Consider the following 23,743-nt stretch of genomic DNA (forward strand, 5'->3'; position numbering starts at 1 on the left):
TCATCACTAGTTTGACATATAGTATATTGAACTTCTATACGGTATACACTACTGGTACAATATACTTGTATACTATATTTTGCAGTAGTATATTGTTTATTAATTTCATAGCAAAGTTGAAATTACTAGACGTGTCATGAGAATGTTGTTCAACTATGTTGGTGGAACTACTTGTTGACCAACTGATTGATTTTAGCAAGATTATTTAAATCGACAATCAAACAATCAATCAACAGAAAGTAATAAAAGACAAGCGGAATTGGTAACCCTGTTCGGTGATAAAGCACATACTCAGGAGGACTAATACGTCTGGTGGTGGAAAACAATTCACTATAATAATCAATGGTACAATGACTCGAGTTTGAAGGCTTCCTCTCAAACAGCCGCCTCCTCCGATCTCCGATGAATTGCAATCCAAGTTCCCCTCAGATTTGAAACTCTCACTCACTTCCACCCGACTCTTCCTTTCGAAGATCGCACGAACCTCTCCCATAGATATTCTCAGCGTATCAATGCAAACACACGTACTCACAAACTTTTACAAACAAAGCACAACAGTAACAAGCTATTTTAAACCAATTGTCGATGTAGATCTCCGGTAGAGAGACTGGTTTTAGATTAAGGTATGTGTTTATTGACCTAAAAGTGCAAATCGACCTAATGAAACCCTAAGGGGTTTTATAGGCATCATTAACATAATCTCCGCGTAGCTAAGACCAGCCTACAAAAAAAACCAACGTAAGTGAGTTGTTCAATACTTTATTTTGCATTGGTGTACTATTTACTGATTTCATAGTGAATTGATTGAGACACATCGTCAAAGAAACTGGTATATAATTGTCGGAGAAACATCACCTCAGAAGTGCGAGGACGATCTCTGACACTTGTTGCAACGGATTGTGCCCTTGCGAAGCAGATGTCGTTTCCGAGCGAGCTCAACGACAGGTTGAGAAAGACCTTTGCCGATTCAAGAATGATAACAAGGTGACTAAAGGGTGTAAAATCCCTACAGACCCATTTGGGCTTAAACATAGCTAAAATTAGGCATAAACATTACTACCAAATTGAAGGAGTTCATCTCAAACTTAATTCTCCAAATTATCTTTATTAACTGTTATTTTTTCATACTTTTTTTTTCTTTTTTCTTTTTGTGTGTCGAAGGTTTGCAAATGAGAGATTCTTAGAATTATCATTCTCAAACGAGTTATTTGATACCTCTCCTACTAGAATTGGTCATACTAAATTTCAAAGCCAAACGTCGGTCACCTAAGGGCATTAAAATAGAAGTCGATTGTTAAACAGAGTTGTAAACGACACAGCAGAGTTTAGCGATTGAAGAGAATATATCTGAACCCGCATTTGGTTTCATTCCACAGCCAAAATTCTTTTCAAGTTGCTTCCACTCAAAAAGAACACTCATATCTACTAGATTAGCCAGAACACTAGTTAAGCACTCGTAGAATATTGCATAAAAGGAGAGAAAATTTTTACTTCATGTAATAATGCATAACAGGGAAAGCGGTTTTAATTTCATAAATTACGATTGCGCCGCTGACGAAAATGTCTGAGAATGAAGCTATCGGCGTATAACGGATAGTTCTTCCTTATCATGCCCTTAATGCATTTCCAATAAGAGAAGTCAACCATTTTTCCGTCCTTTTGAACGATGAACATACACCTTGATCTTTGGAAATCAGGGTGATAGCCAACCTGTCCGTCGAAAGAAAAGGGAAAAAAAATGTCTCATTAGATATTCTATCGAATAGTCAAACAAAATATCTAAAACCTTTGGATTTATAGACGATCGTGATGTCAAGAAGTACGAAAAAATGCGTCAAACAAAGTCATGCTCCACAAATTTATTGAAAATCGAAAAGCATGGGATTTACAGATGATCGCGGAAAGCTATATCGATAATCAGTGAAAAGGAAAGTCTTGATTCTCAACTAGATCAAAGCATACCACGATAAATTGTGCACATAAGTTCCGAAGGAAACAAACTTTTTGGCGTATATACAATATTTTGTAACTGAGAGAGAGAGAGAGAGAGGCAGAGTGAGAGAGCATTACAGTTATGTAATCGAGTCCGGATCCAATCTTCTTCTGGAACTCTGGATGATACGGAAGCAATCTCTCGAGAATCGTTTTTTCGTGTTCAGGGGTTAATCTGTCTCCACTCTCATATCTGTAAACATTCCATTTCCACATCACAATGAAAACAGGCACACATACAGCTCAAAAAACTATTCACATTTCCACATACATGAAAGCTAAAACTCACTTTGAGATGGGAATGAAGTGATCACCAAAACACAAACATTTAGTCCCTAGGACTTGTATGTGGGTTTCCAAGTAAGGAAAAACAAAAGGACCAATCTTTAAACACACACTGATAAATAACGAGTAAAAGCCCAAATGAACCATGTTACAGAAACAATCATATATACTCCAAAGTTTATACCTTAGCCATCTAGACTGTCCTAACACTCCTACATATATAATTCTGCTAAACACTTTTACACTGAGCATTGAAACAAGAGAATAAAATTAACAAACCGAAATTAGCGGAAAAAAGAAAAGAAAATAAATCATACTTTCCGGAGTGAAGAATCATTCTGACGAAGCCAACTAGAGGAACAGTGTCTTCCAAAATCTTGTCCTCCCAATCCACCCAGCTTTCTTCATCGCCTTCTTCGTATTCTTCGGCGACGTTTTCGACGAACACGTAATTCCTCTTCGGCTCAATCGTTTCCTCATCCTCCGAAGGAACTTCCGGTAGTTCCTTCCTCGGAGCAACCACCGGCTTTCTCAGCAAGTCCGGTCCGATTGAGCTTCCACCACCGCCGTCCGATCCGGTCTTGAGAGCTCCGAGCCGAGACTGAAGCGACGTCGTTACGCGGAAGGGAAGGGGCAGAGCGACGGGATAATGGTTCGGATACACAGGACACCGAAGAAGGTTGAGAATTTGCGGTGGTTTAGATAGGGAAGCCATGGCAGGGTTTTTTTAGCTTGCCCTAGCCTGGGAGTTTCTCGTCTATCTGTTTCTTCTCAGTTCTTCTGATACTGATTCATTTTGTATTTTTTTTTTTTCCTTTTTCTTTTCTTGGTCAAATTATCTTCTAAACAATCAAAGTGATTGACTCGTCCATGGTTGGATCAGTGAGTTATGTTTGCGTAAAACTCGTCCACTTCTGCAAATGCAGCTTCAATCTATTTCTGTGGCTGCTACTCGCTTTCAGGCCTATAATGGGCCTAATATGGATTGTGCTTTTTTCGGCCCATTTTGAAGTTTTGGGCTTATCACAGCCTTTGCCTTAATGGCTGTCTGAATACAAATTAAGATTGTTTATTTAAAAACTTTTAAAACATTTGTCAAAAGTCGATATGTCCGAGTGGTTAAGGAGATAGACTCGAAATCTATTGGGCTTTGCCTGCGCAGGTTCGAATCCTGCTGTCGACGTTTTTTGAAATTTTAAGCAAAATTATAAAATTTAATCATTAGAAACTAATTTATAAGAAAAATAACTAATTAACAAGCTAACTAAAATTACTTATGATAAAAATAAAAACTAAGTTACGATTATCAAGTATCAACATATATTTAAACATTGTTATTAATTTTTTTGACTATATAAACAATTTACCACAATAATTCATTTTTTAAATCACTTGATTTGACATTTGAACGAAAATTCCATGCAAATGCAATTGCAAGTTGCAACTACGCTGAAAAATTAAGAAGCTGCAAGTTGCAACTACGTATGTAGAGTGTAGACCTAATACTAAATAATAATAAAAAATTGAGTAGATGACTAAAATAATTTAACAGCTTATTCCACGTCTTGATTGAAAGTGACTAGACCTTTCAATCTAATTTTTTTTTTATCAGGATTTGTAATTGGTTAAATGCTTGGCCTTGTAATTTAGTGTTGCTAATGCATAAAACTAAAATTGATCATACATTCCTCAGCCATATTAAAACGTATATATAAGTATATATATATATATATATATATATATATATATATATATATTCATTTTTTAATATAGAGTGAGCGCGATTTCATTTAATCACAGTCGACCAAATCCGGCGCTATAATGGCAGACACCCTAAAAGCCAACAAACATTATATACATATAAAAGACATATATAAACATTCTATGGTCGTCTCTCGCTATTAAAATAAAGTCAAACAATTGATTTTCTTCTGAATTCCCCGGAAGAACAAATGAAGAAGGCCATAAAAAACTCTGACCGTCTCTCGTTCTGCGTGGTTTTGTTTGTACTAATATCGGTGAGATCTAAAGCATTGAACAACGGTGATGAGAATCACAAACGACCATGTTCAAGGGTTGCGAAAATCGGTCCTATAGTCGACTTGACAAGCCGCGAGGGAAAAGAACAGAGAATAGCCATCGAGATGGCAGTTCAAGACCACATCTTCTACACAGACTCATCGTCCAATTGCCTTCAACTGGATTTTCTGATTAAGAATTCCCATGGCAAACCAGCTCGAGCAACTCTTTCAGGTAATAGTTTATTTTTCAGCCTAGCTAGATTTTTATTATATATTTTTCCATTGATTTTCTTGGAGTTTTTCAACAAATTCAGCCATTATTTTGACCAGTCATTCATAACTAAGCTGGTCTTATTAAATTTAAATGAGTGGTTCTAGTTTAAGTCGGTGATCATTATTAAGGATTGAATAGTCTTTTGAATTTCTTTATATGAAACTGTGTCGTTTTGTACTGATTGTAATAACGGTCACTGACGAGCTTATGAATTTTGGAAGTTTTCTTGTATAAAATTTCAAAGGGTCTGAGCTATATTATACACCGTTATTAACGTAATTAATTTATTAGCATACAACTTAACATGACTTTTATTCTTTTGCTTCGGAAGTTGACATGACTTATAGTACGCCAAAAATATTTATTAATTAATATATATACTCGATATTATAACACTGCAGAAACATGGCTATAACTGTAAGCACCTACCATGCAAATAATAATGTTTTTAACTTATCGGAAAATATTCTTAAAAACTTTATAATAAATTAACAGCTGGGTTTTATATCTTTCCAAGAGGGCGGACCCAGGTGCAAGCTTCAAGTGGCCTGGTCTCCCCTAAGCCCCAATTTTCGGGCTTAAAAAAAAAAATATATATTACAACCTAAATTCATATTTGGCCCACCCTCTCCTCAAAGTCTGGATCCGCCCTCTCGGAAAGATATTATAAACGGAGGATTGTATCTAAATTCATGTCCCATTAGTCAACCATAGGATTGTAAACGGAGGATGGAAAAAGTAATATAATATAAAATGATTGAGCTTAGGAAAAGCAATAATCAATGCATATATAGTTCTATAATTAGAAACCCATTTATCAATTCCAAGTTGATTTTAAAGTTTATTAATTGACAAGAATATTTATTAAATAATCTATCTATGCTCACAGCAATCGATCTTCTGAGAAGCAAACAAGTTCAAGCCATCGTGGGAACGCAAATAACTTCACACGATATAGCTTTAATATCCGAGTCAACGCATCGTAACGCTGTCGAGAAATTCCCTTTCATATCACTTTCCTCTCCGGCGATACCAAACCCAAGCCCAACAACGCCGCTCAATCTCTTCCGAATGTCAAACGACGTCGTTTTCCAGTCAGAGTGCATAGCCGACTTAGTCAACCACTTCAACTGGCGAAAGATCACCGCAATCTACGAGCACCACAGCAGCGACAATTACGGCTTACCAGCGGCGTTGACTTTCCTGTCGGACTCGCTTCGGCGAGTCAACTCGGAGATCCAACACCACAGTGCATTCCCAGCCCTATCTTCTCCTCTCTCGGGACGTGCCGAAAAACTAGCCGTTGAGAAAGAGCTTCGGAAGCTGAAGAGCAAGAGCAACCGAGTCTTCGTGGTCCTTGGCTTCTCTTTCCCTTCGGTTCTTTCGCTCTTCAAAACCGCCAAGCAAATGGGAATGATGGAAAACGGCTTCGTTTGGATCGTCTCAGATGAGATCGCGAGCTTTCTCGACTCGGTCGACTCGTCTTTCAAGCGTCGATACATGCAAGGCGTTATTGGTGTAAAAACCAGGTTCGATGACACGACCGAGGGTTTCGAACAGTTCAAGAGAAGATTCCGAACAATGTACGGATCGAGATATCCTGAAGAGGAAGAGAACTCAAACCCTAGCATCTTTGCTCTCCGAGCCTATGATGCTGTCACCGCCATCGCTAAAGCCGTAACGGCTTTGCAAGGAAAAGTCATCACAGCGAAAAGTATACACGCAGAGGTAGATATTGATATTTAGACCTCCTATTATTATTGTTATGATTTTTTTTAACGAAAATTGCATAGAGTTTCTATTAAAAATAGAGTAAAATATAAATCAATATAAGAGATCATAACATTTTATTATAGAGAGATGCTATTTGGCACGATTAACGACCTCTGACGATCCACTCAGAGGTTGACACGTGGATGTTTAATGCCACGTGTCAACTTCGGAGTGGATCGTCAAAAATCGTTAAACGTGCCAAAAATGATTTTTGTTTATTATAAGGCATATTAAAAACCTAAAGTCGAGGTAAATCTAACACTACTACATGTACATATAAATTAATTTTATTATATGTCTAATAAATTAGATATTGACTTGTCTAAATACATCAATAGTGAAATAAATATTTTTAAAATACTGATATTCATAGTCATCAGTGCCCTTACCCGTTTCAAACAAGTGAGGCCCGCACTTTTCCGTATTTTAATAACTAATTTTAAGTTTAATTTTTTTTGTATCTTAAATTCATATTTGATTTATGATATATCTACCAAAATTTAAATTTTTGTTTTTTATTTTGAATAAACCAATATTATAATTTGGACTCTTTAATTAGCTTACCCTAATTTTTTATTTTTATTTTATGTGGAAAGCTTTTGAAAACCGATTTCCCAGGTCTAAGTGGAGCAATTAGGTTTAAGAAGAATGGAATACTAGCTCAATCTCCGGCCTTTGATATCATCAACATTGAAGGAAAAACCTGCCGAGAGATCGGAATTTGGTCAAAACGAGCCGGGCTTTCCGGAACGAGACCGGTGTATTGGTCGGGAAATACGTCGAAGGTGCAATTTACAGTTCCGACGGGTTGGGCTTCGTCGGAGGAAGAGAAACCGCTGAGGATAGCGGTACCGGCGAAAGGTGTGTTTCATCAATTTGTGACGGTAACGTATGATGAAGCAAACAATCACAAGACGACAGTGTCGGGTTTTTCTATCGATGTGTTCGAAGCGGCCGTGAAGCGTCTTCCCTATCAACTCCGTTACGAGCTCGTCCCTTTCAACGGCTCTTATGATGAAATGGTGGAACAAGTTTATCTCAAGGTGATTAGAAACCCTTTTGTTGACTTCTTTGAAATTTGATGAAAACCTTAAACTTGTGGTTATTTCACATATCAATTCATGCATAATTTTTTTATTTTATTTTAGATGTATAAGTGGACTATGAAAAAAAAAAAAAAATATTAGTTAAATAAGCAACCGAAAATTTAAAAATTGTTAAATATATAGTCAATTTTTTGTAAATAGCCAACTCGATTTATTTACGGCACTTAAAAAGAAAAAAAATACCCAATAAACATTCCCGCTTATTTTAAGTTTTTTTTTTGTCTTGTTGAGTTCCGTAAATAAGTTGATGTGACTATTTACAAAAAATTTACAAAAAAATTGATTATTATACAAAACATTATAAGTCAAATGGCTATATAACTAAAAGACTATATGAAAATTACAGGGTTTTGAGGGCGCGGTGGGAGATATACAGGTATTTGCAGAGAGATTCCGTGCCGTAGAATTTACACAGCCGTACGTGAACTCTGGACTAGAGATGATAGTGACGGTGGAATCAGATAAGGCCAAAGAAACATGGATGTTCAAGAAAGTGTTCAGTCGAGGAATGTGGATCAGACTCGTGCTCATTCATTTCTTTGTTTGCTTTGTAGTTTCAGTCATCGAACAGCAACCCCAAATACTGAGCCTAACACCTCAGCATTAGTTACCTGGCTTTGCCTCTTACTCTTTTCCCAAAGTAAGCATAAACAGATTATATTCTATTTATATATATAAAAAAAGTAAATCACGTAACATCCTTAATATCATAGGAGTAAATTTCATGACAAAAATTCTCATTCATGTCATTGACTTCTCAAATTGAATTGTTCCCCTTCAATTAAATAGGTTTATTTGAATAATATTGTATTTTAAGTTTGACATTCAAGTCACTTTTTTATTTATAAGAATCTAACCTCACAAAATTATATTAGTTTGATTTTTTTTCTTCTTCTTCATCTGTAGTAATTTTATTTAACTAAATGTGTATTAATAAAGATAGATCACATGAAATACTTACATATGTCATCCAAACAAATGTAATTAAAACATGTAATTTATTTATAAGTTACAGTCACAAGACATACCTTATTTTCTCACAAGCACCTATAGTTGGTTTTGTCAATAATTTTTTAACTTAGAATATGTCACAATTTTTGTAAAGAGGAACCACTGAGGTGCAACGAGGCGCGATTTGTGTTCGCCCCATGGATGCTCGTGATTCTGGTATTGATGGCGACATTCACGGCTAGTCTCTCCTCAATGTTGACTGTGTCACAGATAAGACCTTCCGTGCTTGACATTGACACGTTGAAAACGACAAACGCCGTGGTCGCTTGCAATGGAAATTCCTTCATCGTTGGATACCTAATCAACACTCTTGGCTTCAAGAGAGAAAATATAAGGAACATCACATTGCTAGATGAGTACCTTCAGGCATTTCTCGAAGGTGAGATCAAAGCGGCTTTTTTCGTTGTTCCTCACGCTTCGGTCTTCCTCGCTAAAAATTGTGGTCACGGCTTCATAAGATCCGGACCTACTTTTAAGCTCGGCGGTTTTGCATTCGTAAGCTCTTTAAATCTCTCTCTCTCTCTCTCTCTCTCTATCTATCTCTCTCTCACACACACACACACATTATTTTGTTTGATTTGATATTTTGGGTATAGTTTTTAAGCACAGATAATAATCTATAAACTAGTATGCGAGTAACATTTTAGTATCTAAACTAATTTTTATGATAAAATTGTTATGCCGTTTTTTAGACTTAACGTTCGTGAACACGCGGCGTGCTTGGGTTGGTCACGTGCCTAGTCTCGGGTCGGCCCAAATTACTTTTCTAGAGTCCAAAGGGCTCGAGGAAGTTCAGGACAAAGCCCAAAGCGTCCAAGAGCTTCAGAGGATCTTAGAATCGCAAAGAGGGAAATGATGCTTCGTCTGGTTCTTCGTCGGGAATGCGTTCTTCGTCTTTGATTCCTAAAAAGAAAATAAATAAAACGTGAACTAGAGGGACGCGGAGGGTTTCCCCTCGGCGCGTGCTCCGACGCTCAACATTAGTCTTGGTGACGTTTGTACGAGTGGAGATAATCTTGATTCTAATCTCAAATGTATACGAGAGAAGAATTTTTGTTGAGTATAATTTTTTCTATATTTTTTCTAGTCAGAGAGCCAAAAAAATCCCCCTTCAAAGTGGAGAAAGAAAGGGTATTTATAAGGGTTTGAAAGTTGTGTTGCGCGGATTAAATGTTTACCTGTGGGTGTCTCTTGAATTTGGCCCAAAAAGTCCTTTTTTAAAATGTGTCTTGCACGCATAAGAGAGCATACAAGAGGAGAGAGACTTGGTCAAAGCAAGCAAAGGATGGGCGGATGATGTGGCAAGCAAAGGATGGCGGATGACGTGGCAAGCAAAGACTTTGGCAAAAAGCCATCTTATTCTATCACTGCCGGAAAGGATTTTAGTATAGGCTTTGGATTTTATTTTTATTATTTTTTTTTGTGGGGTCCATTTGAGTATACCAAATTCTATATCACCAATTAACACCCCCCTAGTCAACGTGCTCAATGGATTGTGCATGTGACTTAAAAGAGTGTGTATTTGGTTTTTTTTTTTTTTTTTTTTTTTTTTTTTTGAAATGCATAGGCTGATGGCTTTTGTAGGCGGGCAAAAGCAAAGGTATTTAATACACTACATATTTTTAATATACAGATTTTACATACCTTTGTTACATGTATACATATTATTTTATTGGACTTTGTGATAACTTATTGTATCAGAAGTCAGAACTCTTCTGCCCCTTTCTTTTTTATTTATCATCATTTTTTTTTTTTAAGTGTGGCCCAATAAACTATTGATCAATGTCATTTTGTCAGCCAAGTGGGAGGGCTTGGGAAGAGTAAAGTGAAAAAGAACAGAGGTATTATTTTATCCGTTTTCTCCTTTTTGCCTTCTTCTTCTTCTTCTTCATCAATATTTTTTTTTTTTTTTTTTTTTTGCGCGCGCCTTGACGAGGCTTTGCGGTGGGTCAGTGTCTCGATAGTGCGAGTTTCCTCATCTCGGACTTCGTGGGATTCCTTGAGTTGCACTTGGTTTCTCGGCGCCGTGAGTAATCCTTTTTTTTTTTTTTTTGGATCCTGTAAAAGCTTTAAGGTCGGTCAGGAACTCGATGGTGTGAGTACCCTCATCTCGGGCCGCCCGAAATTCTTTGAGATATGTTCGGGGTTTCAACACCGCGAAACCCATTTTCTCGGATTCCATGGACGCTCTGAGGTTGGTCGGGGACTAAATGGCAAGAGTACCCTCATCTCGGGCCGCACAGAATTCTTTGAGATATGTTCGGGGTTTCGAAACCGCGAAACCCACTTTCTCGGATTCCATGGACGCTTTGAGGTTGGTCGGGAACTAAATGGCAAGAGTACCCTCATCTCGGGCCGCACAGAATTCTTTGAGATATGTTCGGGGTTTCGACACCGCGAAACCCACTTTCTCGGATTCCATGGACGCTTTGAGGTTGGTTTGGAGGCTCAAGACTGCCCTGCATGTTTATAATAAATGTATATATTATATATATGTTCAGCTTTTCTTTATTTATTTATTTATTATTCCCATTTTTTTATTGCGTCTGGTAATTTGTCTTACTCCGTTAACCCCTCATGTTTTTATGCAATTTGTTCAAATTGTATGAAAATTTAGGAGCTAACATTGCAAACTAAACGCAAATCTCGCTTCATTCATTACTTGGGCGCGTGGCCGCTTTTGGAAATTTAAAATACAACTGGGCCGATGGCCACTTTTGGAATGATGAAATAAAAGTAAACTCTGGCTGTGGTGTTTGCCAGTCTTCAGATATCTTGATGCTATGGCCTACTGGTAATATTGGCGGAGGTGCTCAGCGTTCCATGGGTGTCTGATCTCTGTACCGTCCATCTCATCGAGGTGATAGGTACCATCATGTATCACCTTCCGTATACGATAAGGTCCTTCCCAATTTGGTCCGAGTGCTCCAGCCCCGCGAACTTGAGTGTTTTGGAACACTTTTCTCAGGACGAGGCTTCCCTCGGTGAAACGACGGACTTTGACCTTCGAGTTGTAGTGTTTCTCGACGATCCTCTTCTGCGCGGCCATGCGGGTGAATGCGTCGGCCCTTTTTTCTTCAATTACGTCCAACTCCATTCGAAGGGCCTCGTTGTTGCCCTCCTCGTCAAAGGTTTCCATTCGGAATGACGGGGCCCCGATTTCAACGGGTATGACAGCTTCCACTCCATAAGTGAGAGAGAATGGCGTTTCTCCGGTGGCGGTCCGAGTTGTCGTTCGGTAGGCCCAGAGGACGAGAGGGAGCTCATCGGCCCATGCGCCTTTCTTCTCTTCGAGCTTCTTCTTCAGAGTCTGCTTGATCGTTTTGTTCACGGCCTCGACTTGGCCGTTTGCCTGCGGATGGCGCGGCGATGAGAAAGTCTTACTGATCTTCAGCTGCTCGCATATCTTTCTGAGTCTCGCATTGTCGAACTGGGTGCCGTTGTCGGTGACGATCGATGCAGGGATGCCGTGGCGACATATGATTGATCGCCATAAGAAGTTTGTTGTGTTTGCTTCGGTGATCGTGGCAAGAGGTTCCGCTTCTACCCACTTTGTGAAGTAGTCGATTGCGACAATCGCCCAGACTCGTTGACCCGACGCCATTGGGAGTTTACCGATGAGGTCTATTCCCCATTTTGCGAACGGGCGCGCCACAAGAATTGGGCATAGCGGGGCGGGTGGTTGCCTCGGGACATGCGCAAATCTCTGACACTTGTCGCATTTCCGTGCCAAGTCGAATGCGTCTTTCTTCATCGTGGGCCAAAAGTAGCCTTGTTTAAGAGTTTTCAGTGTCAAAGATTGACCTGCGGAGTGGTTTCCACAGATTCCTTCGTGTATTTCTCTTAGGACATAGTCGGCTTCCGCTTCGTCAAGACATCGGAGAAGTGGCTGTGAGTATCCTCTCTTGTAGAGCGTAGACCTTCGCAAGACATATTTATGTGCGTGGTATTTCACTCTCTTAGCTTCGGCTTGGTTGGTTGGGAGCGTGTTGTCGCGGAGGTAGTCGGTGATCGGTGTCATCCAATTTGGCTGAGGTTCTTCTTCGATCAAATTCACTTCTTCTCTCTTGATGGATGGGAGCTTCAAAGTCTCGATAGGTACCTTTCCCAATTCATCGCCATCACCGCCAGAGGCCATTTGAGCTAGAGCATCGGCCTCGGCGTTTGAGCCTCTGGGGACTTGGATAATCTCGTACCAAGAGATTGCCTTGAGTCGGAGTTTGGCCTCGTCCAGGTAAGCGGCCATGTTCTCTTCCTTTGCTTGGTACTCCCCTTTGACTTGATTGACGATAAGGAGCGAGTCGCAATGTATCTTGAGGTTCTCTGCTCCGAGTTTCCTAGCTATGTCTAATCCGGCTAGGAGAGCTTCGTATTCGGCCTCGTTGTTTGACGCCTTGAATTGGAAATGGATGGCATACTTGAGCTTTTCTCCGTCTGGGTTGATGAAGACAATTCCGGCTCCCGATCCGCGAGTGTTGGATGCTCCGTCTACGTGTAAGCTCCAAATTGGCCCGTTGGGGGTAGCTTTCCTCTTCTTGTCCGCCTCCGTATCTTTCGATGTCTCTTTTTCTTCTTCGGTCTTCTCATCTTGGAATATGTTCACATCGTATGTGAATTCGGCGATGAAGTCGGCGACAGCTTGTCCTTTGATCGCGAGCCTCGGCTGGAATTCCACTCCATATTCTCCCAACTCCTGAGACCAGATGGCCATTCTTGTTGAGGTCCCCTTTTGCATTGCCTTTTTGATTGGATATTCGGTCCTAACAATGATTTGGTGTGCTTGAAAATATGGCCGGAGCTTTCTTGCCGCCATCGTCAAAGCGAGGCACAGTTTCTCTATCTCTGTATATCGCGTCTCTGCGTCTAGGAGAGCCTTGCTCACATAGTATACGGGCCATTGTATCCTTTCTTCTTCTCGAACGAGTACTGCGCTTACCGCCCTTGCGGATACAGAGAGGTACATATAAAGGGTTTCCCCATCCTTTGGTTTCACCAAGAGTGGTGGTGTGGCAAAGTAGGCCTTCAGATCTTGGAATGCGGCTTCGCACTCGTCGGTCCAATTGAAGTCGGCTCCTCCTTTGATAGCTTGGAAGAAAGGCTGGCACCGGTCGGTAGCCTTGGAGATGAATCGGCTAAGCGCGGCCACGCGTCCGGTAAGGCTTTGAACTTCCTTTGCCTTGGCTGGGGATCTCATATCTAGGAGGGCTTGGATCTTTTCTGGATTGGCTTCGATCCCTCGTTGGTTGACGATGAATCCCAAGAATTTTCCCGATTCGACTCCAAATGCGCACTTGTTCGGGTTTAGCTTCATCTTGTACTTTCGGAGGAGGGCGAATGTCTCCTCCAAGTCTTTGACATGGTCCAGCGCCTTGAGGCTCTTGACGAGCATGTCGTCAACGTAAACCTCCATCGTCTTTCCAATCTTCTTGGCAAACATCTGGTTTACCAAGCGCTGGTAGGTGGCTCCGGCGTTCTTTAATCCGAACGGCATTACGTTGTAGCAAAATAGTCCTCGGTCAGTGGTGAATGTGGTCTTGAGTTCGTCCGGTTCGTACATTCTTATCTGATTATATCCCGAGTATGCGTCCATGAAGCTCATGAGTTCGTGTCCGGCGGTGGAGTCGACCAGTTGGTCGATCCTCGGTAAGGGGAAACAATCCTTTGGGCATGCCTTGTTTAGGTCGGTGTAGTCGATGCAGATTCGCCATTTTCCATTTGATTTCTTCACCATGACTACATTGGAGACCCAACTGGGGAACTTGGCTTCGCGAACAAATTTTGCGGTGATCAATTTCTCGACTTCATCGTTGATTGCGAGGTATCTCTCGGGGTTGAACGATCTTCTCTTTTGTATTTTTCCTTTCTCTCCGGGGAGCACGTTGAGTCGATGGGCGATGACTTCCGGATCGATTCCCGGCATGTCAGCGTGCGTCCATGCGAAGACATCCTTGTGTTCTCGAAGGGATGCTCTGAGTTGACCCTTTAATTCGGCCGACAAGTGTGCTCCGATCATAACAATATGTTCGGGTTTGGCGTCATCGAGTACTATGGGCACGAGATCGCTCGATGCTTCCACTTTCTCGGTGTCAGTTTCCTCCCTTGGGTCCAAGTCTCCGAACATTTGCGCCTCGCCGATTTTGCTGTGAAGATCATCTATGATTTGGTGGATTGTCCCCACCATCGCGTCGTCTTTCTTACTGTGGGATCCTTGGACGTGGCACATCCTTGCGTCGGCCTGATTCCCTCGCATCACTCCTACTCCTGTCGGCGTTGGGAACTTCATGAGGAGGTGGTATGTCGAGGTGACCGCGCGAAGTTTATTGAGTGTCGGTCGTCCTATGATTATATTATGGGCGGAAGGTCTGTCCACAATCAAGAAGTTTACCAAACGTGTGATTTGGGCTTGCCCATCCTGTCCAAATGTGACTGGGAGGTTGATGGAGCCTTCCGTGTCAACACGCTCCCCTGTGAATCCAAAAAGCGGAGTCTTGACTGGGGTCGGGTGGATTTCTCCGAGATCCATCCGGTCGAGAGCCGTTTTGAACAGAATATCGGCTGAGCTCCCATTATCGATGAGGATCCTCCTTACTAAATTGTTCGCCACTTGTGCTCTGACAACAATGGCGTCATTGTGTGGATGCATGACTCGGTGAGCCTCTTCTTCTGTGAAGTTGATCGTCTCGTACGGTGTCGTAGGCCATTTGCTCTGGGTGAGATTGATGTGATGGGAAGGGCCTTCTCCGGCGGCCGCCCTTGCATAATTTTTTCGCTCGTGTGCGGTGTCTCCCGCTTCGGGTCCTCCAAAAATGGTGGTCACGATATTGAGCGGGGCATTGGTCGTGTTGCCTCGGACGTCGCTATTATCACCGTCGCTCGTGACGACTCCTTTCCCACGATCTTGTCGCTTGTTGTTCTGAGAAGCTTGTCTCCTTAAAGCGGAGCCCGGATTGGCGATCATCATCATCACGAAATCCTTTAGCTTGCCATCCTGGATGAGGTCTTCGATTTGTCTCTTGAGTTGGATGCACTCGGCGGTGACGTGGCCATGGTCTTTGTGAAATTCGCAATACTTGTTCTTGTTTCGCATCGATGGGTCCTTCAATAGGGGTCGCGGCTCGGTAAACATGTCCCCGTGTAAGGCTAGGATCTTGTCCGGCGTGGTCTTGAGCGGCGTGAAGTCGATGTTTCTCTGGAACTTCTCGACCAACAAGGGTTTTCGACTTGTCGGGGATCCGACGTTTGAGACCGCGATATTGGTGTTTCGGTTTTTCTTTCGTCGTGGGTCATTGTCGGCCTCGTCCTCGTCCCTGCGACGACTTCCCCTCTCGCGGATCCGTCGGCTTTCGTAATACTCCTCGACCGAAATGTGCTGCGTGGCCTGAGAAATGAGCTCTGTCATTGTGGTGGGTCGTTGCTTTACTAGCGATGTCAAGAGGTCACAAGCACGCAGGCCATCGATGAAAGCGTAGACGGCGTCGCTATCCTCGTAGTCATCCACCTTGTTCGATTCTTCGATGAACCGGTTGAGGTAACGTTGAAGCGTCTCGGTGCTTCCTTGCTTGATCGTCAAGAGATAAGACTTCTCTTTTCTCCGTACTCGTGAGGCGGAGAAACGAGTGAGGAATCTTTCTTGGAGATCTTCGAACGATTGGATCGATCCTCGTCCGAGCCTTTGGAACCACTCGAACGCAGTGCCAGTGAGTGTGAGGCAAAAAGCCTGACACATCGTCGATGGCGACTGTCCTGCCATTCTCATATTCGTCTGGTATTGATGGATGTGGTAGAGTGGGTCCGTACTCCCATCGTAGAGTGGCACGGTAGGCGGACGAAAGTTTCCCATGGCGTCGTCGGCGAGCACGTTCGCGGAGAACGGCGAAGCTACACCTTCGATCATACTTCTCACAAGCGGGGTCCTAGTCTGTGATGCTCGTAGCTCCCGGACTTCTTCTCTTAGCACATTGACCACGTTGGTCAATTCTTCATTCCCGGCTTGTGTTGTGGCGGGTGCGAATCGAGTAGTGCGTCCCCTTTCGTTCGATGCTTGAGTGGCATGCGGCGCAGGCGGCGTTGGCGTTGCCATAGTCGGGGGGACGATCTCTTGTGGTTCGTGGGCCTCCGGGGCGGTCTGGTGTCTTGGGATCTCCCACCGGGCGTTAAGGTGGCGCCTCAAGTCCATGTGTGGCTCTAGGCGTCCTGGCGACCTTGCGCGTCGGGGTGGTGAGAACCTCCTTATGTCTCCACTGTCGGCGACCTCTTCTCCTTGTCCTAGCCGTTCAAAGGCGGATCTTCGTGATTCGGTTCTTGCTCCCGCCGCGGAGCGAGCGACTTGAGGAAGATTGGCGCGGGATCGTGGGCGCGGGTCCCTCTGCCCATCGGTCTGACGTGCTTCCGAGCGTTGAGGTAGTTGTCTTTGCTCGCGGACGGTTGCCCACTCCTCTTGGTGGTTGTGGCCGATGTCCCGGATGCTCGGATCGGGAACGTCGTCTTGGCTACCTTCATCGTGGAGTTCCTCAATGGGGGCTTGTCCTTGTTCGTGTCCATGGCTTCCCGAATAGGCCTCTTGTGCTTGCCCGTCTCTTGCCCGAGCGTGGTGCCTCATGGCTCGTTCTTCCCTATCTCTGGCGAACTCACTCGTCAGCAAGAAAAGGCTATTCTCGAGGCGTTCCATCCGATCGTCTCGCTCGATGAATACCGGGCCGGTGGGGTTCGCCATGCCGATGGTGTTCGGATTGGCCGTCGGGGCGGCGCTCGTTGATGGGCCCGCGCTCGCCGGCGGGGCCCCTTGCGCTTGTCCATGTCTTGCTTGCATTCGTGCTCGCGTGTGGAGTGCTACGCTTTCCGTTCGTCGAGGGGCGGCACTTTCGGAGACAACCGCGCGGTTCGACATGGTGGTTTCTTGGTGTAGTGGAAATTCCTTGGTTGTTGTCGAAGCTCTTTCCTCTCGGAGAAAAGAGAGTTTGCCGGTGGAGAGCCCGTATGTGGTTGTTCTCGGGATCCCCTCCTTCTAGCGCCAAAATGTTATGCCGTTTTTTAGACTTAACGTTCGTGAACACGCGGCGTGCTTGGGTTGGTCACGTGCCTAGTCTCGGGTCGGCCCAAATTACTTTTCTAGAGTCCAAAGGGCTCGAGGAAGTTCAGGACAAAGCCCAAAGCGTCCAAGAGCTTCAGAGGATCTTAGAATCGCAAAGAGGGAAATGATGCTTCGTCTGGTTCTTCGTCGGGAATGCGTTCTTCGTCTTTGATTCCTAAAAAGAAAATAAATAAAACGTGAACTAGAGGGACGCGGAGGGTTTCCCCTCGGCGCGTGCTCCGACGCTCAACATTAGTCTTGGTGACGTTTGTACGAGTGGAGATAATCTTGATTCTAATCTCAAATGTATACGAGAGAAGAATTTTTGTTGAGTATAATTTTTTCTATATTTTTTCTAGTCAGAGAGCCAAAAAAATCCCCCTTCAAAGTGGAGAAAGAAAGGGTATTTATAAGGGTTTGAAAGTTGTGTTGCGCGGATTAAATGTTTACCTGTGGGTGTCTCTTGAATTTGGCCCAAAAAGTCCTTTTTTAAAATGTGTCTTGCACGCATAAGAGAGCATACAAGAGGAGAGAGACTTGGTCAAAGCAAGCAAAGGATGGGCGGATGATGTGGCAAGCAAAGGATGGCGGATGACGTGGCAAGCAAAGACTTTGGCAAAAAGCCATCTTATTCTATCACTGCCGGAAAGGATTTTAGTATAGGCTTTGGATTTTATTTTTATTATTTTTTTTTGTGGGGTCCATTTGAGTATACCAAATTCTATATCACCAATTAACAAAAATAATCATGGAAACTATAGATTTTGTAGCATTTTGATCATTTTAGTGCATTTAAGAAAATCAAATCAAACTCTCTATAAAAAATACAACACCAAACTTTTTATAATTTTAAAATACAAAATTAAAATACTCACTTACTATAATATTAATTGTATGTTTACTAGTCTCCGTTAACTATTCTACGGGTGATATTTTAGTCTCTAGTAATTTTAAAGAAAAAAAAATGATAATGGAAACTATTGATTTTGTAGCATTTTGATTATTTTACTATATGAAAAAATAAAATCAAACTCTAGAAAATATACAACACCAAACTCTTTTTATAATTTATAAAATAAAAAGGGATGATTTTGTAATTTAATAAGCTAAAAAAATCCCGATGATTTTGTTAGGCTTTTCCCAAGGGATCGCCTTTGGCCATTGACATCGCGGAGGCTGTAACCGAAGTAACAGAGAGCAAAGAAGTCGAATACTTGGAAAACGCCATGCTTTCTTCTTTAAATAATTGCTCGGCGTCAATCAACCTCGACACGACTAAGTCGATAGGGCCAGAGTCTTTCTATCTTCTATTCATAATCACGACAGTAATTTCGGGAGTAGCTCTGTTGATTACACTTTTTCGCCTAGTAGCCAAGCATTTTAATGCAACATTTTTTAAATGGGCTAATGCATTGTTGCCTATATATTTGCACAGATCGGTATATTTATAGAGATGTATGTACACAAAGAAAAATAAAGAAATAATTTTTTGTGCTGCAATTTTGCACCAAACAACAATGAAGTTGACTTTGATTAAATGATGTTTGTTTTCACATGCCACATGAATTTTACATCTTGTGGTAGATTAACCATATTTATTTTCTCGTCATCAATAGTTTCACAACTTTGAAAACTTGGCACGGGTTACCCTCTGTCTTAACTTCAGTCGTTGTTATTTTTGCAACAATTCAAGTGTTTGACGACTACCGTAATCTTATTTTATACTTGGAACTGTCAGTTCATTTACAAAAATCATAAACAAATAAATTATTTTTGTATTGAAATACAAAGTATAGAAAGTGTACGACTTGAGAATTATTTTTATATAAACATGAATATAACCAATTCCATGATAATTTTTCAAATTAAATTAATATTTTACATAGTAAATAATAGTACATAAGTCGCACAATTAAGATTTCATCGAAAAATTTATGTAAGTTAAACAGATTAGTTGTTGTGCCGTTATTTTCACATGATATAAATAACACCTCGAGAGCAAAAAAATGACATATCAAACCCAACCTACGTGCGGTCATAGGGTCCGACCCTAGATCGAACCACAGACGATTCTTAGTGCTAATCTAGAACACGATTAACATTTTGGCGCTAGAAGGAGGGGATCTCGAGAACAACCACGAGCTCTCCACCGGCAAACTCACTTCCTCCTCCTTAGACCACAACCAACAACAAATAACTAGCCACATAGCCATCTCCGAGGGAGGCGCCCCTCAAGCGGGAAGCGTCGCATTCAACACTCGGGTCCGAGCCCGCCAAGCCCAAGAGAACGACGCCCCTCGAGAGGAGGCTATCCCCGCACCCGTTCAAGGCGACCGAGACATACGAATAGAGCGAATCGAGACGAGTATCATCCATCTCGCCGAAGTTGTCGCGAGACTCGGAGGACAAGGTGCCGTCGTCAACGATGTCTTCGACGAGCAAGGTGCACCGGAGTACATCCCGTTAGGACCAGAGATTGAAGACTCGGAGCAAGACCCCGGTGATAACCCCGAAGGCGAAGCACCCGAGCCCCTTCAAGATGTGGGCGATAATGTCCCCGATCCGAGTATTTGGGACATCGGCCACAACCACCTCGAAGGGGAACAAGGAGTTCGTGAGCATTACCGACGTCGTGATGCTCGTCGAATGATTGCCGAGTCAAGGCCACGAAACCACCCGGCCGCCTCACGAAGCTCTCACTTATTTTTCAAGGATAGAACGGACCGGTCGCGTCCGTCCGCCTTCGATCTCCGAGGCCACGAACAGGACATGACGAATAGCGAAGATACTAAAAGGTTCGCGCCACCGAGACGTGCCCACGACCCGCCATGGCGAGGATCGAAGGCAACAACACAACGCTCGATGAGAGATTCCACAGGATTCTCACCCCCTAGAACCAGCAAACCCCCGAACGGGTAGGGGATCAATCTCGGACAACCCAACTACACCTCACATCGCGCCTCTCGACCAAGCGTCTAATGAGTGGGGACGCAGGACCAGACTTGCCCCGGAGACAACTCCCACTGACGACACGGACATGATGACACTCTTCCAAGAGCTGAGGGACAAAGTGCTCGGCGTAAGAGCAGCCCAAACATTGACGAAAGACGTCTGCAACATGATGGAAGACGTTGCATCTCCATTCACCGCAAATATCCTCGCAGAGGATTTCACACGCGACTTCCTTATTCCACGCATCCCTGTTTACGATGGGAATACCGACCCACTTTGTCACATCCAACAGTACCATATATGGATGAGAGTGGGGAGACACTCACCGACGATAATGTGTCAGGCGTTTTGCTTCACTCTGAGTGGCCCCGCCTACCAATGGTTCCTCATGCTAAGGCCCCGAGACCATTCAATCTTTTGAGGAGTTGCAACAGAAATTTCTCGCCCGTTTCAGCGGCTCAAGAGAGAGGAAGCTGGGAAAGAGTCACCTCCAGACAATACGGCAGAGGAAAAGCGAACCTTTGCGCGAATACTTGTCGCGTTTCACTGAGAAATCGAATAGAGTTGACAAGTTTGAAGACAGAGACGCTATCTCGGCCATTCTTGATGGAATTTTACTTGAGATTTCCTTAACTCCTTGATCAAGAATGAGCCAAAGACAATGACCGAGCTCACGGTCCGGGCCAAAAAATACATCACTCTGGAAGATTTTGTCCAGATTCGAAGGACAAGCGACCAAGGAAACCGCCGAAGGGAGGATGACGAGCCCGACGATTGGAAAAGGAAAAAAGTGCGTGCCGACGCCTCTGGACGACCTCATGCCGACTCGAAGCATCTGTTGGTGGAAAAGTTTCGAGACCACTCGAACTTCACCCCGTTGAACGCCCTGCCTGAGAGGATTCTCGCGCTAGCTCGCGACAAGTTTACCGAATCCGCGCCTCTAAGGAGTGATCCTGCCAAACGAGACCGGTCCAAGTACTGCAAGTTTCACGAGTGTTATGGACATGTGACCTCTGGATGCATCGATCTAAAGAGACAGATCGAGTCCTTAATCCAATGAGGAGAACTGAAAGAGTTCGTTCTTAGAATGGTCAACGGCGTCGAAGCCTCGACAAGCCGACACGGCAAAGCAGTCGATAAGGGGAATGATGAAAACGTGGCTCAAAGGGAAAGAGTTCCCCTCAATGTTGTCACCTAAAAGTCAGAAACCACATCGATGATTGGACCCCGCGCGCAATCATGTTTTTTTTTTGTATAACCATCTTTTTGTGTCCCACCGCATGTAATTCCCGCGAAGGGAAACTTTTGTTATCCACCTAGTGGAAAAACTTTTATCAATGAAAATAACCTATTATGTTGCCTCAAGCACGATATCTTAAGGCCTTCATGGCTCTGAAAATCTCGACCCCCGTGGTTTAGGGTCGCAAGATCCCCATGATCATGTCGCTTAAGGCCCCTGTGGCTCCAAAAATCTCGACCCCCCGTGGTTTAGGATTGCTCGATCCCTGTGATCGTGTCACTTAAGGCCCACATGGCTCCGAAAATCCTGACCCCCGTGGTTTATGGGCGCTTGATCTCTAAATCGTGTCACTTAGCTCTCGAGGCATAATCTTCCAATATCCATATCGTACCGCCCCGTGGAATCACAAATGGAAAACCAAAATGGTCCGAAGACATCAACGACGAAACTCTCGGGGATAGTTTTTTTATTCCAAAAAAATTTCAAAATAAATATATTTCTATTTTTTCAAAGAGTAATCCAAGATTTTTTTTGTTTCTGTATAATTCTCTCGAGTCTAGCATCTCACTGAATCAATCCGTTCGATTCCTCAGCTCAGAGCAGAGGGTGCGAGCATCTTCAAAGGATCTTCGATGCGAACCTCTCTCGTATCGAATTCAAATTAAATTTCTCACACGGTAAGTCGCTCAAGAAATTGGGGGTTAATGCCGTCATTTTCACATGGTATAAATAACACTCCGAGAGCAAAAAAAATGACATATCAAACCCAGCCTATGTGCAGTCATAGGATCCGGCCATAGATCGAACCATGGATGGTTCTTAGTGCTAATCCAGAAACGCGATTAACATTAGTCACAAGTGCTAAACTTTAAAATTGAAAGAGTATTGGCGGAAAATAAAATGTATCTAGCACCATCCCTAAAATTTAGAGGTTATATATATTTGCAAATAAAAGTAGGGTTCCAAATTTGCGTATATAGCTATTGAGATTATGCTCAATTATTTTTACAACAAATCAAGACGTATATATATATATATATATATATATATATATATATATATATATATATGTATATGCATATAAGAGAGCTATTATCGTTTCCTCCATTGCGAGTCTGTCTTTGTACCACCCATTTTTTTTTTTACTAATGTAGTTTTTAGTTTCACAATCTTTATAATATATGAATATTAGATCTAAAATATAGGTCCTTTTATTGCGTTGATCTACGGGTGACAAGAATATGTTGTCGGTATGAGTTATTTAAACAAATTAATAAATACAATTTTTGTTGTTCGTGATCCACTAACTATATATATATATATATATATATATATATATATATATATATATATATATATATTAAGAAGTTATGATTTTTCACTTGAGCTATAATTCAAGAGATTCATTTTTTCTTTCTAACACTATGAAATTATATTCTCGTTAATTTGAGACAATATTAAATTTGGATATATATGCAATCAAAATTAATTAATTTACATAAATGATCATAATTTACATGACCAAACTTACCACACCATAAATTAGATGATTCAAACATATGAGTAGAAGCATTCTCATTGATAGTTTTTTTTTTTTTTACCAATAATAACAATTACATTCATCTTCACAAATTATCTTTCACATAGTCCTTACCCACATACATCTCATTCTTACTAAGAATAATTTTATGAGACTCAAAAACCATTTTAAACCCATGATTACAAAGTAGAGTTCCAGAAATGAAATTCTTCCTAATGTCAAACACATGAGATAACATTCGTGAGCTTCATCTCTCATCCCGAGGTCATTTTGAGGATAAGTGGCATGTCCTCTTGACATCGGAGGTGGCCAAGTTTCCCATGTACAACCTCTCTCCAGTAGGTCGCATGTCGAGCGAGCAAACAGCGTTCTTATCTGAGCAAATGCGGTGGGTAGGTCCAGTGTCTAGCCACCAGTCCTTGGGGTTGGAATCCACTAAGTTCACTTCGGAGACCACGGCGACGAAGAATTGGTCATCT

The 23,743-nt window shown here is 42.3% G+C and overlaps 3 protein-coding genes, 1 non-coding gene and 1 pseudogene across 5 annotated transcripts; 3 read left to right on the top strand and 2 right to left on the bottom strand.

Moving 5' to 3' along the window:
* Positions 1-1,421: 1,421 nt before the first annotated feature.
* LOC149392093 (DCL-like protein) lies at positions 1,422-3,203 on the bottom strand. The gene is made up of 3 exons (XM_089621316.1): positions 2,595-3,203; positions 2,071-2,185; positions 1,422-1,710 (listed from the first exon to the last, which is right to left on the bottom strand). Exons 1-3 carry the CDS (start codon positions 2,990-2,992, stop codon positions 1,531-1,533), a joined length of 693 nt encoding a protein of 230 aa, XP_089477442.1. The 5' UTR covers positions 2,993-3,203; the 3' UTR covers positions 1,422-1,530.
* A 175-nt stretch (positions 3,204-3,378) lies between these two features.
* Positions 3,379-3,460, top strand: TRNAS-CGA (transfer RNA serine (anticodon CGA)). Its single transcript has one exon. It is a non-coding gene; the product is annotated as a tRNA-Ser (tRNA).
* Positions 3,461-4,229: 769 nt separating this feature from the next.
* LOC149392095 (glutamate receptor 2.9-like) lies at positions 4,230-8,633 on the top strand (annotated as a pseudogene). The gene is made up of 5 exons (XR_016300167.1): positions 4,230-4,530; positions 5,462-6,300; positions 6,942-7,388; positions 7,780-8,091; positions 8,559-8,633. The product of XR_016300167.1 is annotated as a glutamate receptor 2.9-like (transcript).
* LOC149392096 (glutamate receptor 2.6-like) lies at positions 8,625-9,160 on the top strand. Its single transcript, XM_089620092.1, has 2 exons — positions 8,625-8,957; positions 9,155-9,160. The coding sequence occupies exons 1-2, from the start codon at positions 8,625-8,627 to the stop codon at positions 9,158-9,160; spliced, it is 339 nt and encodes a 112-aa protein (XP_089476218.1).
* Positions 9,161-11,250: 2,090 nt separating this feature from the next.
* LOC149392097 (uncharacterized) lies at positions 11,251-17,175 on the bottom strand. Its single transcript, XM_089620093.1, has 2 exons — positions 11,847-17,175; positions 11,251-11,750 (listed from the first exon to the last, which is right to left on the bottom strand). Exons 1-2 carry the CDS (start codon positions 17,173-17,175, stop codon positions 11,251-11,253), a joined length of 5,829 nt encoding a protein of 1,942 aa, XP_089476219.1.
* Between the last annotated feature and the right edge of the window lie 6,568 nt (positions 17,176-23,743).

Source organism: Urtica dioica, chromosome 7, assembly GCF_054948205.1.
Source record: "Urtica dioica subsp. dioica isolate 48M chromosome 7, U.dioica_male_clone48M_v1_H2, whole genome shotgun sequence".
Lineage (NCBI taxonomy): Eukaryota > Viridiplantae > Streptophyta > Magnoliopsida > Rosales > Urticaceae > Urtica > Urtica dioica.